The sequence below is a fragment of the Scyliorhinus canicula genome, chromosome 7 (genome assembly GCF_902713615.1).
Source record: "Scyliorhinus canicula chromosome 7, sScyCan1.1, whole genome shotgun sequence".
Classification (NCBI taxonomy): domain Eukaryota; kingdom Metazoa; phylum Chordata; class Chondrichthyes; order Carcharhiniformes; family Scyliorhinidae; genus Scyliorhinus; species Scyliorhinus canicula.
Window position 1 is genome coordinate 178,941,116 of NC_052152.1, and position 19,444 is coordinate 178,960,559.

Consider the following 19,444-nt stretch of genomic DNA (forward strand, 5'->3'; position numbering starts at 1 on the left):
ATGCCATTCCCTCAACCAAGTCTCAGTAATAGCAATAACATCATAATCCCAGGTACTAATCCAAACCCTAAATTCAAACTAGAAAAAAAACATTTATTAAACATGAAAAATTGGAACACTATAAAATATTCCTTTACACCCCCCTAACAATTATACACAGGTTTTAGGATGAACACTGATTATAAAGTACATCTTAAGCTACAATGGCCTCATTAGCACACATACAGTCCCTTATAAATATCGCAGATGACCGTGGTGAATACACTCTCCACTCGACGTCAAGTGAATGTTTGTGGCTGTCTACTCAGAATTCCCTCCAGCTGATTGTCACGTGAGTTTCCAAACTCCATTCCCAAAAACACACTTTAAAATCTTCCCCCATAGTGGTTTACATTCTGAAATCTAGACCAGGTTTTCCAAATGACATTTTTAAACAAAGCTTCCGCTCCACTTTTGAAAGTGAATCTAGTCCAGGATTTCACACCAACCTCTTTAGGATTTCTTTGTCTTGACTGCTGTGCAAACTACACACAATTGCTTTAACTCTCGATTCCTAGTCTCTATTAAAATAACAACTGATATATGTTTTACCTTTTTCAAGGCTGTTGTCTCATTTCAAATCTGGTTACTGAAATTGTCTCTAACTCAATACGTGGTTTACTCTTCACCTTGGTCTCTGTTCACTTAACTCCAGGCTTCTTGGACACTTCTTAATGTCTCTATTTTCCTTAACTAGCTGCTCTTCAGATCTTTGCACTTGTTTTCTTAACCATTACTCCATTGATGGCATTTCTTCTGGCAAAGCTGAGAGAGATGTTCCCTCTCTAGCTTTCTAAACTCTCTGCTTCTAGCAGAGCTGTGAGAGCTGCCTTCTCTCTCTACATACCTCCAACTGTAATCAAATAAGCAAAGTTAAAACTTGTGTATGTTACAAGGCTGCAGTTGCTAAGCAGCCCCCACATGTCTTTATTCTTCACGCAGTAGTCCCCTCTAAATACAATGGTAACCAACCCCCACACATACAAACACCTTTGTCCAGCAAGAATCTAATTATATGGTTTTGCCCTTCCAGGCACAGAAACACTAAATTAGACCCACTTAAAATTAATGTTTACCAATACAAATATAAATCCTTTAAGACTACCTTTGTTTTCCTCACAGTACCTACAACTATTCAAGAAGACGGCTCAGCACAACATTAATAATAATATAATAATGGCTTGTTGTCACAAGGCTTCAATGAAGTTACTGTGAAAGGCCCCTAGTCGCCACATTCCGGTGCCTGTTCGGGGATGCCGGTACGGGAATTGAACCCGCGCTGCTGTCTTGTTCTACATTACAAGCTAACTATTTAGCCCAGTGTGCTAAACCGGCCCCTTCAAGGGCAACTAGGGATGGTCAATAAAAGCTGACCTAGTGGCAAAGGTCACATTCAGTAAATGAATTGAAAAACAAATTCTGGTTCTTTTTGCAACCTTAAACTAGGTATTGATTATTTATTTTATGTAGAAATTCTCAATATTCCAAAACAGTAATGGGCCATTTGCCCATGATGCCTGCACCAGTGATTTTTTTTCCATAGTAGCCATTTAATCTCACTTTCCTCTTGCCTCTAGTCCTTCTATATTCCCCTTTTCCAAGCAACTATATTAGTTAATTTTAAGATAATTTCTTTACTCAACTTTTGAAATGGATTGTGGCAGAAAATTAGATAGCAGTAATTAATTACCTCAATATTGAGGAACCCCGAGGCAGTAATGATCATAACATGATATCATTTTAGATTCAGTTTGAGGGTAAGAAAGTGATTCCAAGAGTAGTGCCTTCAGCTTAAGTAAAGGCAGTTGCAAGGATATTAAGACAGAGTTGACTAAAGTGGTCATGGAAAATGGTTACAAGGATAGTAGAGAAGCAGTGATAGACATTTCATAACAAAAGATATATTTCATTGAGAAAAAAGTGCATCCATCTCTCAGTCTATATGTGATTAACTAAGGATGTTAAGGATAGTATCAAATTGATTGAATGCAAGTACAATAGTATGATGATTAGTGTTGGGTGTGAAGATTGGACAAATTTTAGAAACCAGCAAAGAATAACTTTTTAGAAAATGAGGGGGAAAATTAGGGTATGAGAGCGAGTTTAAAAAAAAGATATTTTTATTCTCCTTTTTCACATTTTTCCCAAATTTATACCCACCAACAATAAACAAAAATCAGTAACGAATATGTCAATCCCCATTGTCGTATTCAATATATTGTAGGATCGGGGAGCGCAGAACTTGGGAAAGTGGCAAAAAAAAGTCCAGTTAACGCAACGAACGCGTCTTATCTGAGTGTTCGAGTCACCCAGTTCTCAGGTCAAGTTGACCTCGGCTGTTTGTATCTGTGCCTTAGGTTATGTGAACTCAGTTTAAATTCAATTGTACCAAGAAGACTTGACTAGTTTTCCCATCATGCCATTATTTGCTTCACACAATACCACACCATATCAATAACAACGATCCCATCCTCCCACCAAACCACAAACATTAGCCCGCATGTTCACATAAACAAATGACAAAAAGGAATCGGGAATCATCCATTGGCACACAAAGTCCCCTTCCCCCCAACTAACGTTCGATGTTATCCAATTCTTGAAAGTGCCGACTGAATAATGCCCATGAATTGTAGAACCCCTCCATCCTTCCCCTCAGTTCAAACTTAACCTTCTCAAGAATCAGGAATTCCAACAGGTCCCCCCCCAACCACGTCACGGCACAGGGTGGAAAGGTTGCTGTCCAACCCATCAGTATCCGCCTTCGGGCGATCAACGAGGCAAAGGCTACAACATCTGCCTCTGCACCCGTTTCCAACCCCGGCTGGTCCGACACCCCAAATATGGCCTCCCGAGTGCCCGGGTCCAGTTTCACGTGCACCACTTTAGAGATTACCCTAAAAACCTCCTTCCAGTAATCCTCCAACTTTGGACAGGACCAAAAGATATGAACGTAATTTGCGAGCCCCCCCCCACCCCTCAATGTTCACACACATCTTCTACCCCTTCAAGGAATTGGCTCATCCTCGCCCCTGTGGGTATGAGAGAAAGTTAGATAGAAATATAAAAACAGAGTTTATATTTAAAGGAAAGGGTTCCAGTAGATGCGAAAGTAACACGTTTACTAAAGAAGGGAAAAAGAAAGCAGTAAATTATAGATTACTTTGCCTAGCATGTCGTTGAGACAATTTTTAAATCCGTTATTGAGAAGGAAATAGCAGGACATTTAGAAAAGCTTTAATACAATCGGGCAGAGTCATCTTGGTTTTGTGAAAGGGAAATTATGTTGGATGAATTTATTAGTGGTTTGAGGAAGTAACAGTCAGGGGACTGGTAGATATAGCGTTGGGTTTCCAAAAGGCATTCAATAAGGTGCCACATAAAAGTTTACTGCACAATCAATGAAGAAGTGGTTAGCTCTGCTGCCTCACATTGACAGTGTTCAGTTTCAATCCTGGGTGAATGTGGGGAGTTTGTACATTCTCCCCATGTCTACGTGGGTTTCGTCCGGGTATTCTGGTTTCCTCCCACAGCCCAAAGATGTGTAGGTTAAATTTCCCCTTAGTGTCGAAAGATGTGCAGGTTAGGTGGGTTTGTGGGGATAGGGTGGGGAGTGGGCCTAGGTAGGCCCTCTTTCATAAGGTTGTTGCAGACACCATGGGCCAAATGGCCTCATTTTGCACTGTAACTCAGTGCCACCAGGATCAGTGCTGTGGTTTCAACTATTTACAGCTATATGAATGACTTGGATGAATATGTACGAGATGTTGTTTTAGACCAGTACTAACTAGGGTACATGTTATCCTAGATTTGGTATTGTGCAATGAGAAGGGGTGATCTTGTTATGCAGGGTGTTTTAGGGAACAGTGACTGTAACATGATAAAACTCTACATTAGGATGGAAAGTAAAGTAATTAGAGTCCTAAATTTAAACAAAGGAAAGAAAGCAAGGAATACGGGACCATTTAGCATAAAATTAATAGTAGGGGAAATGCTAGAGTCAAAGGTATGATAACAGAACACTTGGAAAACATCAACAGGATTAGACAAGTCTTTTTTAAAAATACATTTTGAGGACCCAATTCATTTTTTCCAATAAAGGGGCAATTTAGCATGGCCAATCCACCTACCCTGCACATCTTTGGGTTATGGGGATGAAACCCATGCAAACACAAGGAGAATGTGCAAACTCCATACGAACAGTGACCCAGGGCTGGGATCGAACCTGGGATCTCAGCACCGTGAGGCAGCAGTGCTACTCACTACGCCATCATGCTGCCCTGGATTAGACAAGTCAAGAGGAAGAGAAAACTCTGCAGTATCTACAGATGCTGCCAGACCCGAGTTTTCCAGCATTCTCTATTCTTGTTTCGGATTCCAGCATCATCAGTATTTTGCTTATTTTATACAAAGCAACATGGATTTATGAGAGGGAAATCATGTTTGACCAATCTAATGGAGCTTTTTGAGGATGTATTTAGCAGAATAGATGAGGGAGAACCAATGGACCTGTATTTGATGACGTCCCATGTAAGAGGTTGGTGTGCAAAGTTAAAGCACACATGTTTAGGGGGTGATATATTGGCATGGATGGTGAATTAGTTGGCAGACAGGAAACAGTAGGAACAATTGAGTCATTTTTGGAATGGCAGGCAGTGACTAGTGGGGTCGTTCAGGGATCAGTGCTTGGACGCCGACTATTCACAATACATAGCAATGTTTTGGAAGAGGGAACCAAATGTAATTTTTCCAAATTTGCTGACGACACAAAGCCTGGTGGTAATATGTGTGGTGAGGAGGGTACTGTTGCTGGAATGTTGTCAGGGCCCATAGCCATTGCAGTATCCAGTGTCTTCAGCCATTTCTTGATATCATGTGGAGTGAATCAAATTGTCATGAAGACCAGGTTCTCTGATGCTGGGGCCCTCCGGAGATGGATTAGCCACTCAGCACTTTGGGCCTGAAGATTGTAGCAAATGCTTCAACCTTACATTTTGCACTGATGTGCTGGGCTCCACCATCATTGTGGATGTGTAAGTGTACGGAGCCTCTCCCACGCGTTAGTTTAATTGCCCACCACCATTCACAACTAATGTGGCAAGACTGCAGAGCTTAGATCTAATCTGTTGGTTGTGGGATCGCTTAGCTCCATCTATTGCATGCTACTTCTGCTGTGTGACATGCAAGTAATCCTATGTTGTAGCTTCATCAGGTTGACATCTCATTTTTAGGTATGCCCGGCGCTGCCTCTGGCATACCCTCCTGCATTCTTCTTTGAACTGGGTTTGATCCCTTGGCTTGATGATGATGGTAGTGTGGGGGATATGCCGGACCTTGAGGTTACAGATTGAGGGTGAATACAATTCTGTTGTTGCTGATGGCCCACAGCACCTCATGGTTGCCCAGTTTTGAATTTCTAGATCTGTTCACAATCTGTCCCATTTAGCACAGTGGCAATGGCACGCAACACGATAGACCGTATCCTCAGTGAGAAGGTGGAACCAGAAGGACCATGTGGTCATCACTCCTACTAATGTTGTAATGCACATGTGCAACAGGTAGATTGGTCAGGACCAGAAAGTTTTTCCCTCTTCATTCCCTCACCATCTGTAATGGACCCAGTCTAGCAGATATGTCCTTTAGGATTTGGTCAGTCATCTGACAGTTCAGTGCACTACAATGTTATGGGTTCATGTTTCTGAGGAGGGATTTGTCTCTGACCTGACTATATGCTTCTACTTCAGTTGTGTCAGCATCACAAGCTAAAATCCATGTTCTATCAATATTAATCAGGAAGGTTCCATGTATCCATAATACACAAGATACAAAAGATGTATTTTGCATGGTGGGGTTGTGACCCTCAAGAAAGGCACCAGAATGAGTCACGGCTGGCACCTAAGCAACAGAATTTTGAATATTAACTACCATCACCATCTGCTGAAAGAGAAAGCTCTAGTACAGATTTGTTGTACTAACACCAATTTGTCATTCTTGGATTCTTTTTGAAAATGGATATAATGGGACTTCTACTCTTGACTATATGAGTAACTTCAGTATGAAATACATTGTAACACAATACTTGTGATTTAAACTATTGAGAGATGTGTACTATATTTTTAGATAAAGCTTGAATTTTTGATATGGCCATTTAACCATTTGTATCTTAGCAGTAGAATCAGCTCCAAATTTTAACAGACTCCCTGTTGAATGTTGAAGTTCAACTTTGCTGAGTTTCAGTAACCGAGCATAGCATATTTTGCAAGCTAATGCTTCACATAGAGAACTTAACAAACTGGTTATTTTTTTCGTCTAATCACAATTGAGCAAATGCTTTGATTTCTAAAACCATCTCCACAGTTTTCTGACAGATTTTAATGAGTTTTTTAGTTAACCGTTAATGCTGATTAATTTGCATTTTTTTTTAAAGGTTCCCTTTCCTACTATGCTGGCACTTCTCTGCATGTGGTTTGGTATCTCCCTCCCTTTAGTATACCTTGGCTATTATTTTGGTTTTCGGAAACAGCCATATGACAACCCTGTGCGCACCAATCAAATACCACGTCAGGTCCCTGAACAGAGATGGTACATGAACAAATTTGTTGGGTAAGTTGCAGATTATCTGTTCAAATTTAAGGTATTGTGAAATTCATGTCTATCTTTTAACTTCCTACCATCAGAAATTATTTCATTTATGATTTTTTGTGCTGAAATTTTGCGGCCACAATTTACATTGAAGTTGGATTATATCCTCGCCTAAGACACTCAAACATAATGCTTTTACCAATCGTGGTGGAGGGCATCCAATATACTTGAGTATGTTTGCTTATCTTAAACCAATGTGTGAAACAGAGGCACAAATAAAAGCTTACTTGAAGGGCATCTCAACACCACCACTGAAAAGGAAAGCCTTTGGTGTCTCATAAATGTTCTCACACTGACACCTGATCTACCTGGTCCACCGCATTTCCAAGAACTAAGTCCGGCAGTGCCTCCTTTCTTGTTGGGCTGGACACATACTGTAGCAGAAAACTTTCCTGAACACAATCTTGGAACCTTTGACCCTCTGTGTCCTTTACCCTGCCACTCTCCAAGTCTACATTCGGGTAATTAACTACTGAATAATGTTTGTACATCTCTAACTTTCCTGCAGATTTGTGCTTCTACATCTTTCTCATTAGGTGGCAGTCCAAAGGGTTACACTGAGCAATGTAGTTGCACCCTTTTTGTTCTTGAGCTCCAGCCAAATTGATTCTGTTCTTGAACCCTCTGGGACATCCTCTTTCTTCAGCACTACTATGAGCAGCACTCTAGCATGGTGGTTAGCACTGTTGCTTCACAGCGCCAGGGAGTCCAGTTCAATTCCCGGCTTCAAACCCGTGTTTGTGTGAGTTTCCTTCGGGTGCTCCGTTTTCCTCCCACAGGTCCCAAAAGACGTGCTTGTTAGGTGAATTGAATATTCTGAATTCTCCCTCTGTGTACAAGAGAGGTTGAATGTCTTGTTAAGAGGAAGAAGGAGACTTATGTAAGGCTGAGGAAACAAGATAGCCAGGAGGGAACTGAAGAAAGGGATTAGGAGAGCTAAGAGAGGGCATGAAAAATCTTTGGCGGGTAGAACCAAGGAAAACCCCAAGGCCTTTTACACATTTGTGAGAAATATGAGAATGACTAGAGCGAGGGTAGGTCCGATCAAGGACAGTAGAGGGAGATTGTGTATTCAGTCTGAAGAGATAGGAGAGGTCTTGAACGAGTACTTTTCTTCAGTATTTACAAACGAGAGGGGCCATATTGTTGGAGAGGACAGTGTGAAACAGACTGGTAAGCTCGAGGAGATACTTGTTGGGAAGGAAGATGTGTTGGGTGTTTTGAAAAACTTGAGGATAGACAAGTCCCCCGGGCCTGATGGGATATATCCAAGGATTCTATGGGAAGCAACAAATTAAATTGCAGAGCCGTTGGCAATGATCTTTTCTACCTCACTGTCAACAGTGAGGTACCAGGGGATTGGAGAATGGCGAATGTCGTGCCCCTGTTCAAAAAAGGGAATAGGGATAACCCTGGGAATTACAGGCCAGTTAAACTTCGGTGGTAGGCAAAGTAATGGAAAGGGTACTGAGGGATAGGACTTCTGAGCATTTGGAAAGACACTGCTTGATTAGGGATAGTCAGCACGGATTTGTGAGGGGTAGGTCTTGCCTTACAAGTCTTATTGACTTCTTTGAGGAGGTGACCAAGCAGGTGGATGAAGGTAAAGCAGTGGATGTAGTGTACATGGATTTTAGTAAGGCATTTGATAAGGTTCCCCATGGTAGGCTTATGCAGAAAGTAAAGAGGCATGGGATAGTGGGAAATTTGGCCAGTTGGATAACCAACTGGCTAAACAATAGAAGTCAGAGAGTGGTGGTGGATGGCAAATATTCAGCCTGGAGCCCAGTTACCAGTGGTGTACCGCAGGGATCAGTTCTGGGTCCTCTGCTGTTTGTGATTTTCATTAATGACTTGGATGAGGGAGTTGAAGGGTGGGTCAGTAAATTTGCAGATGATACGAAGATTGGTGGAGTTGTGGATAGTGAGGAGGGCTGTTGTCGGCTGCAAAGAGACATAGATAGGATGCAGAGCTGGGCTGAGAAGTGACAGATGGAGTTTAACCCTGACAAGTGTGAGGTTGTCCATTTTGGAAGGACAAATATGAATGCGGAATACAGGGTTAACGGTAGGGTTCTTGGCAATGTAGAGGAGCAGAGAGATCTTGGGGTCTATGTTCATAGATCTTTGAATGTTGCCACTCAAATGGATAGAGCTGTGAAGAAGGCCAATGATGTACTAGTGTTCATTAACAGAGGGATTGAGTTTAAGAGCCGTGAGGTGATGATGCAGCTGTACAAAACCTTGGTAAGGCCACATTTGGAGTACGGTGTGCTGTTCTGGTCGCCTCATTTTAGGAAGGATGTGGAAGCTTTGGAAAAGGTGCAAAGGAGATTTACCAGGATGTTGCCTGGAATGGAGAGTAGGTCTTACGAGGAAAGGTTGAGGGTGCTAGGCCTTTTCTCATTAGAACAGAGAAGGATGAGGGGCGACTTGATAGAGGTTTATAAGATGATCAGGGGATTAGATAGAGTAGACAGTCAGAGACTTTTTTCCCCGGGTGGAACAAACCATTACAAGGGGACATAAATTTCTGGTGAATGGTGGAAGATATAGGGGGGATGTCAGAGGTAGGTTCTTTACCCAGAGAGCAGTGGGGGCATGGAATACACTGCCTGTGGAAGTAGTTGAGTCGGAAACATTAGGGACCTTCAAGTGGCTATTGGATAGGTACATGGATTACTGTAGAATAATGGAGTGTAGATTAATTTGTTCTTAAGGGCAGCACGGTAGCATTGTGGATAGCACAATTGCTTCACAGCTCCAGGGTCCCAGGTTCGATTCCGGCTTGGGTCACTGTCTGTGAGGAGTCTGCACATCCTCCCCGTGTGTGCGTGGGTTTCCTCCGGGTGCTCTGGTTTCCTCCCACAGTCCAAAGATGTGCAGGTTGGGTGGATTGGCCATGATAAATTGCCCGTAGATTATCATAGGATTTTGGACACTATGATTAAACTAGGACAAAAGTTCGGCACAACATAGTGGGCCGAAGGGCTTGTTCTGTGCTGTATTTCTCTATGTTCTATGTGCACTTGGACAGGCACCAGAGTGTGGCAACTAGGGAATTTTCACAGTAACTTCATTGTAGTGTTAATGTCAGCCTACTTGTGACACTAATAAAGATTATAAAAGATTATTTAGTAGTAACAGGAACAAGAGTAGGTCATTCAGTCCCTTTAACCTGGCTCATCGTTTAATTAGATCGTGGCTGCTCTGTATTTCAACATTTCAACTCCCTGTTCTTGCTATTTCTACAAAATCTTGGATGCCCTTGCTTAACAAAATTTGATCAGTTTTAGACTTAAAATGTAATTTTCCCGGCATTTAATTTAGTTTTCCCAATATTTGGGCAGAAAGTTTCATATTTCCACTCATATTTTGTGCGAGATTTCACTTATAAATAGTCTACCTCTAATTTTAAGGTTGTGTCCCCTGTTTCTGGATTCCCTCATGTTTCTCTGTATAGGGGGTCAGTTAGCTCAGTTGGCCAGCGACGCCAACAGCATGGGTTCAATTCCCCTACCAGCTGAAGTAATTCAAGAAGGCCCAACCTGGGCAGCAGGGTGGCACCTTGGTTAGAACTGCTGCATCACGGTGCCGAGGTCCCAGGTTCGATTCCGGCTCTGGGTCACTGTCCATGTGGAGTTTGCATGTTCTCACTGTGTTTGCGTGGGTTTCATCCCCACAACCCAAAGATGTGCAGGCTAAGTGGATTGCCCAATTGTCCACGCTAAATTGTCCCTTAATTGGAAAAAATTAATTGGGTACACTAAATTTATTTTAAAAAATGAAGGCCCAACCTTGCCCTAACTTCGGGTGTGGTCACCCTCAAGTTAAATCACCACCGTCAGCTCTCTCTCAAAAAGGGAGAGCAGCCTATGGTTCTCTGGGACTGTGGCATCATTTACATTTTCTTTTTACCCTATTGAATGTCTTTATCATTTTATTAATTTAAATTAGATCACGCCCCAAACTTCTAAATGTTATATTTTTAAAGGAAATGCAAAGAACGTTATGCAGCCTATCTTTGCAATTTATTGCTTTAAGCCCCAGTGGCATCCTGTTGAATCTGCTGTACCTCCAAGATCATCCTCCATGAGATTTGATGCCCAGACATAGTCTCTACCAAGGTTTCATATGAAAATGAAAATCGCTTATTGTCACGAGTAGGCTTCAATGAAGTTACTGTGAAAAGCCCCTAGTCGCCACATTCCGGCGCCTGTCCGGGGAGGCTGGTACGGGAATCGAACCGTGCTGCTGGCCTGCTTTAAAAGCCAGCGATTTAGCCCAGTGAGCTAAACCAACCCTGAAACATCACTTTCTCACACTTGTATTCCAATCCTCTTGAATTAATGGCCAACATTGCATAGCTTTTTGATGTTTTTGTACATCTGTAGACACTTCGATCCCTTTGAAGCTCCCCTGGTTTCTGGATTCTCACACTTACTAAATATATTTTTTATTCGTTCATGAGATGTGGGTGTCGCTCGGCCAGCATTTATTGTCCATCCTTGAGGCCATTGCTGTGGGTCATATGTAGGCCATGCCAATTAAAGATGACATATTTCATTCCCTAATGGACATTAGTGAACCAGATGTTTATTTGCAAAATTAACAATGGTTTCATAGTCATAATTGAACTTTTAATTCCAGATTTTTATTGAATTCAAATTTCACCATCTGCAATGGTGGAATTGGAACCCAAGCCCCCAGAGCTTTACCCTGAGTTGCTGCATTATTAGTCCAGTGGCAATACCACTACACTATTGCCTTCCAGTTTGTCTTTCTTTGATTCACAGTAAACCTTGCACTTCCATATGCTAATACCATCTGCCAGGTTTGACCATTCACGTATTCCATCTCTGCGCCATTGTAGCTTCCCTGCTTTACAACATTTTATATTTTAAAGAAGGCACTCCAAAAAAAAAAAATGCCATGGTTTGTAACTCAAACTTAGAGCCACGTTGAGATAGATCTACTGCAGAAGGAGAGATGGAATTGTAGAGAATATGGTCAGAAGATAAAGATCCTCTGCATTTCTTCAACTGTTCCAAATAGGCTCAAGTTAAACTTGTTGCCTTTTCTTAGTTGCTCCAAGTGGTTGGGTTTCATATTTGCAGTTTCACAATACAGATGTGGAAACATTCAGCAGGTCAGTGAACATTTGTGATGGGAACATGCATATTAATGAACAATTTAAATCTTTTGTGTGTTCTCTTCACAGATCCTGACCTGTTGAATGTTTCTAGTATTTTCCTCATTTTGTTACAGATTTCAATCCCCTGCAGTTTTATTTTTGTTTCCAGTTACAATAGTATACTAATACATGTGTTTCAATCATAGAATGTTTACACACAAACAGGATATTCATCCCAGCAAGTATTAGGTCGGTGTGTTTCTTCTCCACGTTTGTCAACTAGTCTAATCCCAACCTCCTCCTTGCCCCCCCATTTCCTTTTTAATAATTGTTTTTTTTTCAAGCAGCTATTTAATTCTATTTTAAAAGAATTTATAAGCTCTGCTTCAACAATGATTTATGACAGAAAATTCCACATTATGAACATCTGTATGGGAGGAGGGCTGCAGCCATAACTTTAATTAAAAATTTTGCATTCTCATGTTTTTCTCTTGCCCAGTAGTGCAATCAACTTAACATTACTTACTTTATCATAATCTTTAATAATAATGATCTCCATCAAATTGAAGTATTTGAGTTTCTGTACCATTGCTTGATTTTACTCTTGTTTTTGCAGAATTCTTATGGCTGGTATCCTGCCATTTGGTGCCATGTTTATCGAGTTGTTCTTTATTTTCAGTGTAAGTGAATCTAAAGTATTATTTTTTTAATCAATATTAGCTGATTCATTGAGTCACCTCCTGATTTACCATTTCTCTATATTTAGTATTTTAATATTTGCCCGTTTCAGATATTTATCTAATTCCTTTTTCATCATATATTTTTATAGCTACTATTTTAATCTGTTCTAATAACTGAAGAAACTAGGAATTTCTAAAAAATTATTTATTACATTTTTTTCCCTTTTAAATTTTTTTAGCTTACCCAATTCTTTTTTTTTCCAATTAAGGGGCAATTTAACGTGGCTAATCCGCCAACCTGCATATCTTTGGGTTGTGGGGGTGAGACCCGTGCAAATTAATTTTTCTTAATACACCAGCTTAAAACCATTCATAATTTTGTGAGCCTCTATTAAATTCCACCCAGTATTTGCAAATAGAACTAAAGCAAACCTTTTGACCCAAGTGTTATCTCTAACTGTCTTTGTAGTTTGAGTTTCTTGTCCAGAAACTGGGCTTTAATTAACTGCCAACCAAAATACATTAATAATGAAGAATTGATATAATTCGACAACAGTTTGATTTAAATTAAAACGTTTTCTTTGTTTACAGGCAATTTGGGAGAACCAGTTCTATTACCTCTTTGGATTCTTATTTTTGGTATTTATTATCCTGGTTGTGTCATGTTCTCAAATCAGCATTGTCATGGTTTACTTCCAACTTTGTGCAGAGGTATGATCAGATATAGCTGTTCCATTACATGAGTCTCATCATTTTATTATATCTGATAAAACCTAGTTTTAAATAAGAGGGAAGTTAATATATCCTTTCCCTTTGCATCAAGCAAAACTGCAATCCACAATTTTATTTTGCAGTTTCCATCCCCTAAAGGTTTTTGGCTGCTTGCTGAGGTTACATGGCATTGGAGGGAGGTATGGGCCCATAGACTAAGTGGCCATTATTTATGTATAAGTATTAATGGAGAATACCATGAGGTTATTGACCTGGGCATCATCACTGTCCTGTCTGTGCCTACTGTCACTCGCATCTACTTTCAGCATAAATAGTTGCAGTCGGGACTAGCAACCCTAGACAATTTGTCCCTTCCTAAACTGTGAATGTTAAAGTCAGTTACTAGCTCTAGCTGTGACTTTGAGTCATAGAGGTCTACAGTACAGAACGTAGATCAGTTAACTTGGCACATATAAAGAATCAATCAAATCTGGGAACTATGCAGCTCAATTACATTCTGGATAAACTCAGCTATTGGGAGCTGAATCTACATTTAATTACTAGTAGATAAATGTGAATGAATCATTAATAATCACATCTCTAATGTGGCAAGCATACAGCTGATTTGTAGAAAACCTTACCTGAATAAGTTATCATCATGGCTGAAAGCAGGGACTAGCTAAAGAGATTAATTGGGTTTGCTTCATCAAATTTTTCCTTTTCTTGAAACCTTTATTTTATTTCTTCCATCTCCCCTTATTTCCTAAAGGGAGTCACATTGGAATCTGATTCCACCATTGGTTGCAGCCCACTGGTAGCTTGCCTAAGTGACCATTCTTCTTGTGTGAATTTGCCAGACTGTTGTGTCGGAGTCACCATAATAAACCCACTTCCGTTCTGATCCAAAATGTATATACGAAAGGAGACACTACACAGCAGTGACGCCCTTATTTGTCTGTGCAGCATCTATCTCACCTCTCCCACTCCCAGTCCAGAGACTGAGGCCAATTGCACCGTATAAAAGCTGCGGATGCTGGAATCTGAAACCAAAAAGAACATGCTGGAAAATCTCAGCAGGTCTGGCAGCATCTGTAGGGAGAGAGAAGAGTGAACTTTTCGAGTCCAGGTGACCCTTTGCCAATTGCTCCTTTATTGAAATCAGATTCTACATTCACTGAGTTCAAATCTGGGACTTACTTGCTCTGTATAGTAAGTAATGTGGAGTGAGGCAAACTTTGGGTAATTCCCAATGGGAAAGGACTTGGTTAGATACAACATTAGTAATAGGCACCCTCATTATGATACTGAAAGAAAACAGCCAGAAGTGTGAATGTCAGATTTGACTGTCATTTGTTTCATACCGAATTCAGTATTGGTAGAATACTCCTGAGGCGGATTCAGATTTATTTTGACGAAATGTTGAGTTGAGGAAGTCTTAGGTTGAATACAAAACTTGAAGTTTCTGTTGGATATTTTCTAATTGAAGGAAGCTTTTGTTTTAGTTCTAATGAAAACATTAACTAACCTTTTTCCTTTTGACCTTTCAGGATTATAGATGGTGGTGGAGAACATTCTTGGTGTCTGGCGGATCAGCATTTTATGTGCTTGTTTATGCCATATTTTATTTTGTTAATAAGGTACGAATGACAGAAAACAAAGCTTGATTCAATTCTGCTATTTTCAATTTTGACATTATGAATTTACTGATCCACTGTTTAGGATATATATTTTGAAAAACTTTACTGTTTATTTTTCGGCACTAATTCAAAACTACTAATTTTTTAAAAAAACTTTATTCTTTTCTAGTTGGATATTGTGGAATTCATCCCATCATTGTTGTATTTTGGCTACACAACTCTGATGGTGCTTTCCTTCTGGCTGCTAACTGGAACTATTGGATTCTATGCTGCGTACATGTTCATACGAAAAATCTACGCTGCTGTAAAAATAGACTGAAAAGACCAGCGACAAATGGAGTTCATGTATGTGATGGACCTTCTAACTATAATGTTAATGGACATGTTGGCAAGCACCTCCTGATTCAGAAGAATATAATTTTGAAAAAATTCCTTCAATTTAGGTATAATTGCACAATGTTCACTTTTGGAGCGATAAGGCAACAATATTGGGGCTCTTAAAAGGAAGTTTTTATATGCCAGTTTTGTTTTGAAAACAAATGACCTTTTTGGAGAACAAAATATTTTGGATGCTACATAAGCAGTAATTATAGAAAGCATTGATATCCATCCCCGCCTTTGTTCCAGCATGTGTCATTGTGAACATTCTACATAAAGAATTAAACTAGCTTTTACCTACTTTATCACGTTGAGTGTTATTGCGCCAAGCACTTCAAAAAAAAATCTAGTACTGAAAATATTTGTTGCCTCTTGAGCAGTTGTATCTTAAAAGTTCAACCATTTGTAGTTAAGTCGGATATGGACATTTTGATGTACAAATGCAACTAACAGCTATGAAGCCAGAGCCAATTCACAAAGAGGGGTCCAGAGAATGTCTATTACGAGTGCCATTGATCAGAGATTCATTAATCGTACTTTCTATGCAGCTCCACTAAGCCGGAAAAAATTATCTTTTTAACAAGGGGTGTAAAATACTGGTAGCTGAAGAAGCAGCAGTTTGTAAACTGGCAAGGCCCTTGTATTTGAGTACTTCGAAGAAAACTGACTTGCTCACAGAGAGGAATGTCATGGGAATATGATGCCCCAGAATTTGGCTGAGAGTTTTGATTGCTGGATTTCCAACTCCTAACATTTTCACAGTCAGTTGAAGAGTACCATGTCAGAACACATTTGTTACTATAATTACAGTTGGGTCAAACAACTGAAGTGGACTATACACCAAAAAGCTGATTACACTTATTTGTTCAGATGTAAATAAAAGCAAGTTTTTTTTTTTAATGTTTCTTTTTGATTTAAATAAAAACTATGTAAATGGGAACCTTGTAATGGAAGCCTTTAAATCACTATAGGTGCAGATTCAAAACTGCTGCAGATGTGTGGGTTCTAAAATTCAAAAGTGTGGTTTATTAAGAGTTTGAAATCGCCTGTACTGTACTGACTAATGTTTTGGTTTGGACCTCAATTTACCGAGGCTGTTGTGCATTTTTAGATATAAATATATGTAAGCATAGCTACAAAAATTCATTAGAAATATTAAAGTATTACCAAAGGCCTGACCAAATTTGTTGTTTTCTATCACTTTCCTTTGTGGTTTTTGTGAATGGCTCACAATTGAGGCACTGAAGAGCTACATTCAGAACAAACATGTTGCACTTTGTTGTCTGTATGCAGTGCATGTGTACTAAAGATGGAGCAGTTTGGTCTTTATTTTGAGTACTTAATAGCTCTATAATCTAAACTGGCTTTTTGCATTGTGCACCTATTTTGTTTTTCTCACACCCATTTTTAAATTGAAAACCAAATATGTGTTTTGTGCGGCCTCAATATTTGGAAATGTAAGAAGAATACATCATAAACGTCTCCTGTATCTCGACCTGTGATCAAGATGAATGAGGAAATGGAACAATTACCCATGTGGTTGCCACCATGATTCTATTTACTAGTCTACTGATGGAAATGTTACAAAATACTACACTGACTTCAATCAGTACAGACACATCCAAGTCTTTGGCTGTTCAGTATGTAATAAACCTGTTGATTAGCTTTTCTGTACATTTTTCTCTAACAATAGTGGTAACATAGTCCTTGAAAGAAGGGGGGGGGATTATGAAGTTTACTGTGATTTAAATTTTAAGTTTTGTACATTTCTAAATATTTAAATACTTTTTTTGAAATTCTGCATTAATTTTTTCCTCCATGGTTTCATGGGATCCATTCAATTTTTGTGTAACTTTCATGCAATGGTGTAAATAAAAGCAATTTTGTACTTTTGCTTTTGGTCATAGGCACTGTATGGACTGATTATGTAATTGTTTCAAAAAGGCATGTTACTCTTTATATAATGTCCAGTATAAAATAAAGTGTGTAAACTTTCCTTTATACATTGTGCAGTGGTGTGACTTCATGTGATGCATCAGTTTTAAATAAGTAAGTTGCATGAATACCATGTTACAGTAAATGACAAGACATTTGGGCATGCTTATGAAATTCACTTTCTGGGTTTAGGCAAAGTGCACATTTCTCTAAAACTAGTATCGGTCTAGCCTGTTACAATGCAAACTCGACCCTTTTGTCTTCTAGAAACGAAACTATTTTGTTTCTGACAAATATCGGTCAACATAGTAAAAAGTGTTTTGTGGAACAACTTTTAACACTCAATTAGAATATTGTTGATTTGAAGCCTGGAAAGTCAGTCAATTATTGCTTATATGGGTGAGTTTGGTTTCTTCGTGGCATACTGGTCACTACAGAAAGCTGAAACATTCAATTTTGGATCATTTGCTGTCTGTGTCATGTTGAAGCTGGAACAATGGGAATTGATACCCAAATACTAAGGTTTCAGCTGGAATGTGTACTGCATCTCATGTAATGTAGATTGGAAGGCTTGCCCTTTCTCAAGAAATGAACAAAGCAAGGTCTTACATCCATTGTACATTTCTCCAAATGAAATTGTCAGCTCCATGTCCATTTTGCTAATCTTTCCCTCTTATCAAATCCATTGAAGCCCACAAAATAAAAAGCACAGGAACACAAGGAGACACAAGTGATGAACAGTTTTATTGTACTGGAGAAAGATGGGGGGGTGCCTAGGGGTCAGCGTTTGACCAACATAAATGACCAAGACTGATGTAAGGGCACAACTTAAAATTTGCAGATCGTACAAAATTGGAAAGAGGATAAACTTAAAACACCTTAACTGGTGGAGTGGTCAAACAAGTGGCACATAAAATTTAAATTTCATTTTAGAAAGAATGAGGAAAGCCAATATAAAATGAAATGTACAATTTTATGAATGCAGGAGCAGAGGGAACTGAGGCATTTGTATATTATTAAACTATTAAAACAACACTAATGCCTTCCGGTGATGGGGATGTGCCAGAGCGGATCAAGGGCAGAGACCCACTGACTGACCCAGATGCTGGATAACTTGGTCGGAAGGGACAGCGTTCCTAAGCCGCCGGACAGCGACAGGGCACAGATAACGCTGACCAAAGCCCAAGGCAGCCAAGGATGATAATCGGCAAGTTAAACAGGTACCTCTCCTGATTCTGGATCCTGCGTTGGGCCTGGCCTTTGGGAAGGACACAGAATACAGGTGCACCAAGCGCAGGGCCAGGTTTAACCAAGCGAAATCGGCTCTGTACAAGAACGGTATAAAATTCAGGGTGTTATTTACAGAGAGGCGCTGGGTGACATTCCAGACTTTTACACAGGGGACAGACTTGCGACTTTAGAGGAGTTGACAGACGGACCAAGACTGGAACTACCGGACGGACAGGAACTCCGACATTTACAATTCAAAAACGTTCTCCGCAAGGAGGCGATGAGTTACCCTCGGGCCCCGAGAGACACAGTGTTGGAGGAGCTACAGGACGCGGACAGTATGGAGTAAGGGAGTTGCAGGGACATTTTCAGATGACTTTTTAAAACGACACACTCCCCACTGGACGAAACAAGGGAGAAATGGGAGGAGGAATTGGTGATGGATGTTGGGTGGGGAGGAATTGGGGACGGATGTAGGGTGGAGACACTAGAACGAAGCACTGAACAGCGCCAACTCCACCGCCTGTGCAAGGCTAAGTCTCATGCCGTTTAAAGTGGTGCACAGAGCACACCTGACAAAACCCAAATGAGCAGATTCTTCCAGAGGTGGAGGACAACCGTGAACGGTGCCAAGGAGGCCCGGCCAACCACGCCCACATGTTCTGGGCTGAACCCAAACTTGTCGGGTTTTGGACAGCCTTCTCCGAGGCAATGTCCAAGATTGTGGGGGTGAGGGAGGAGCCGTGCCCAAGAGTGGCAGTCTTCAGAATATTGGACCAGCCAGTACTTCAAATGGGGAAGAGGGCCAACATCCTTGCATTTGCTTCCCTCATCGCCCACCGGAGAATCCTGCTTGGCTGGCCATCAGCAGCAGCACCCACAGCTGCAGACTGTGGGGAACCCAAGGAGAGACTGACACCAGAGGGCCCCTCACAAAGCTGTGAGAGTAAACCAAACAGTAAAACAAATCATCGCAGTGATAGCAGAAAGTGTGTGGGGGGGGGGGGGGGGTGGCAAAAAGGAACACCATGTAAATTGTACATTATAACCATTTCATCTAT

At 40.4% G+C, this 19,444-nt stretch overlaps 1 protein-coding gene across 2 annotated transcripts in view; it reads left to right on the forward strand.

The window, feature by feature from the left end:
• The window catches only part of tm9sf4 (transmembrane 9 superfamily protein member 4), a 94,006-nt gene extending 76,787 nt beyond the window's left edge, over positions 1-17,219 (forward strand). For both annotated transcript variants that reach the window (XM_038803383.1, XM_038803382.1), the window contains exons 14-18: positions 6,464-6,639; positions 12,429-12,492; positions 13,084-13,203; positions 14,751-14,840; positions 15,010-17,219. In XM_038803383.1, the coding sequence (XP_038659311.1) occupies positions 6,464-6,639; positions 12,429-12,492; positions 13,084-13,203; positions 14,751-14,840; positions 15,010-15,159 (600 nt within the window). In that variant the 3' untranslated portion in view covers positions 15,160-17,219. The remainder of the gene's footprint in view (positions 1-6,463; positions 6,640-12,428; positions 12,493-13,083; positions 13,204-14,750; positions 14,841-15,009) is intronic.
• The last annotated feature ends 2,225 nt before the right edge of the window (positions 17,220-19,444 follow it).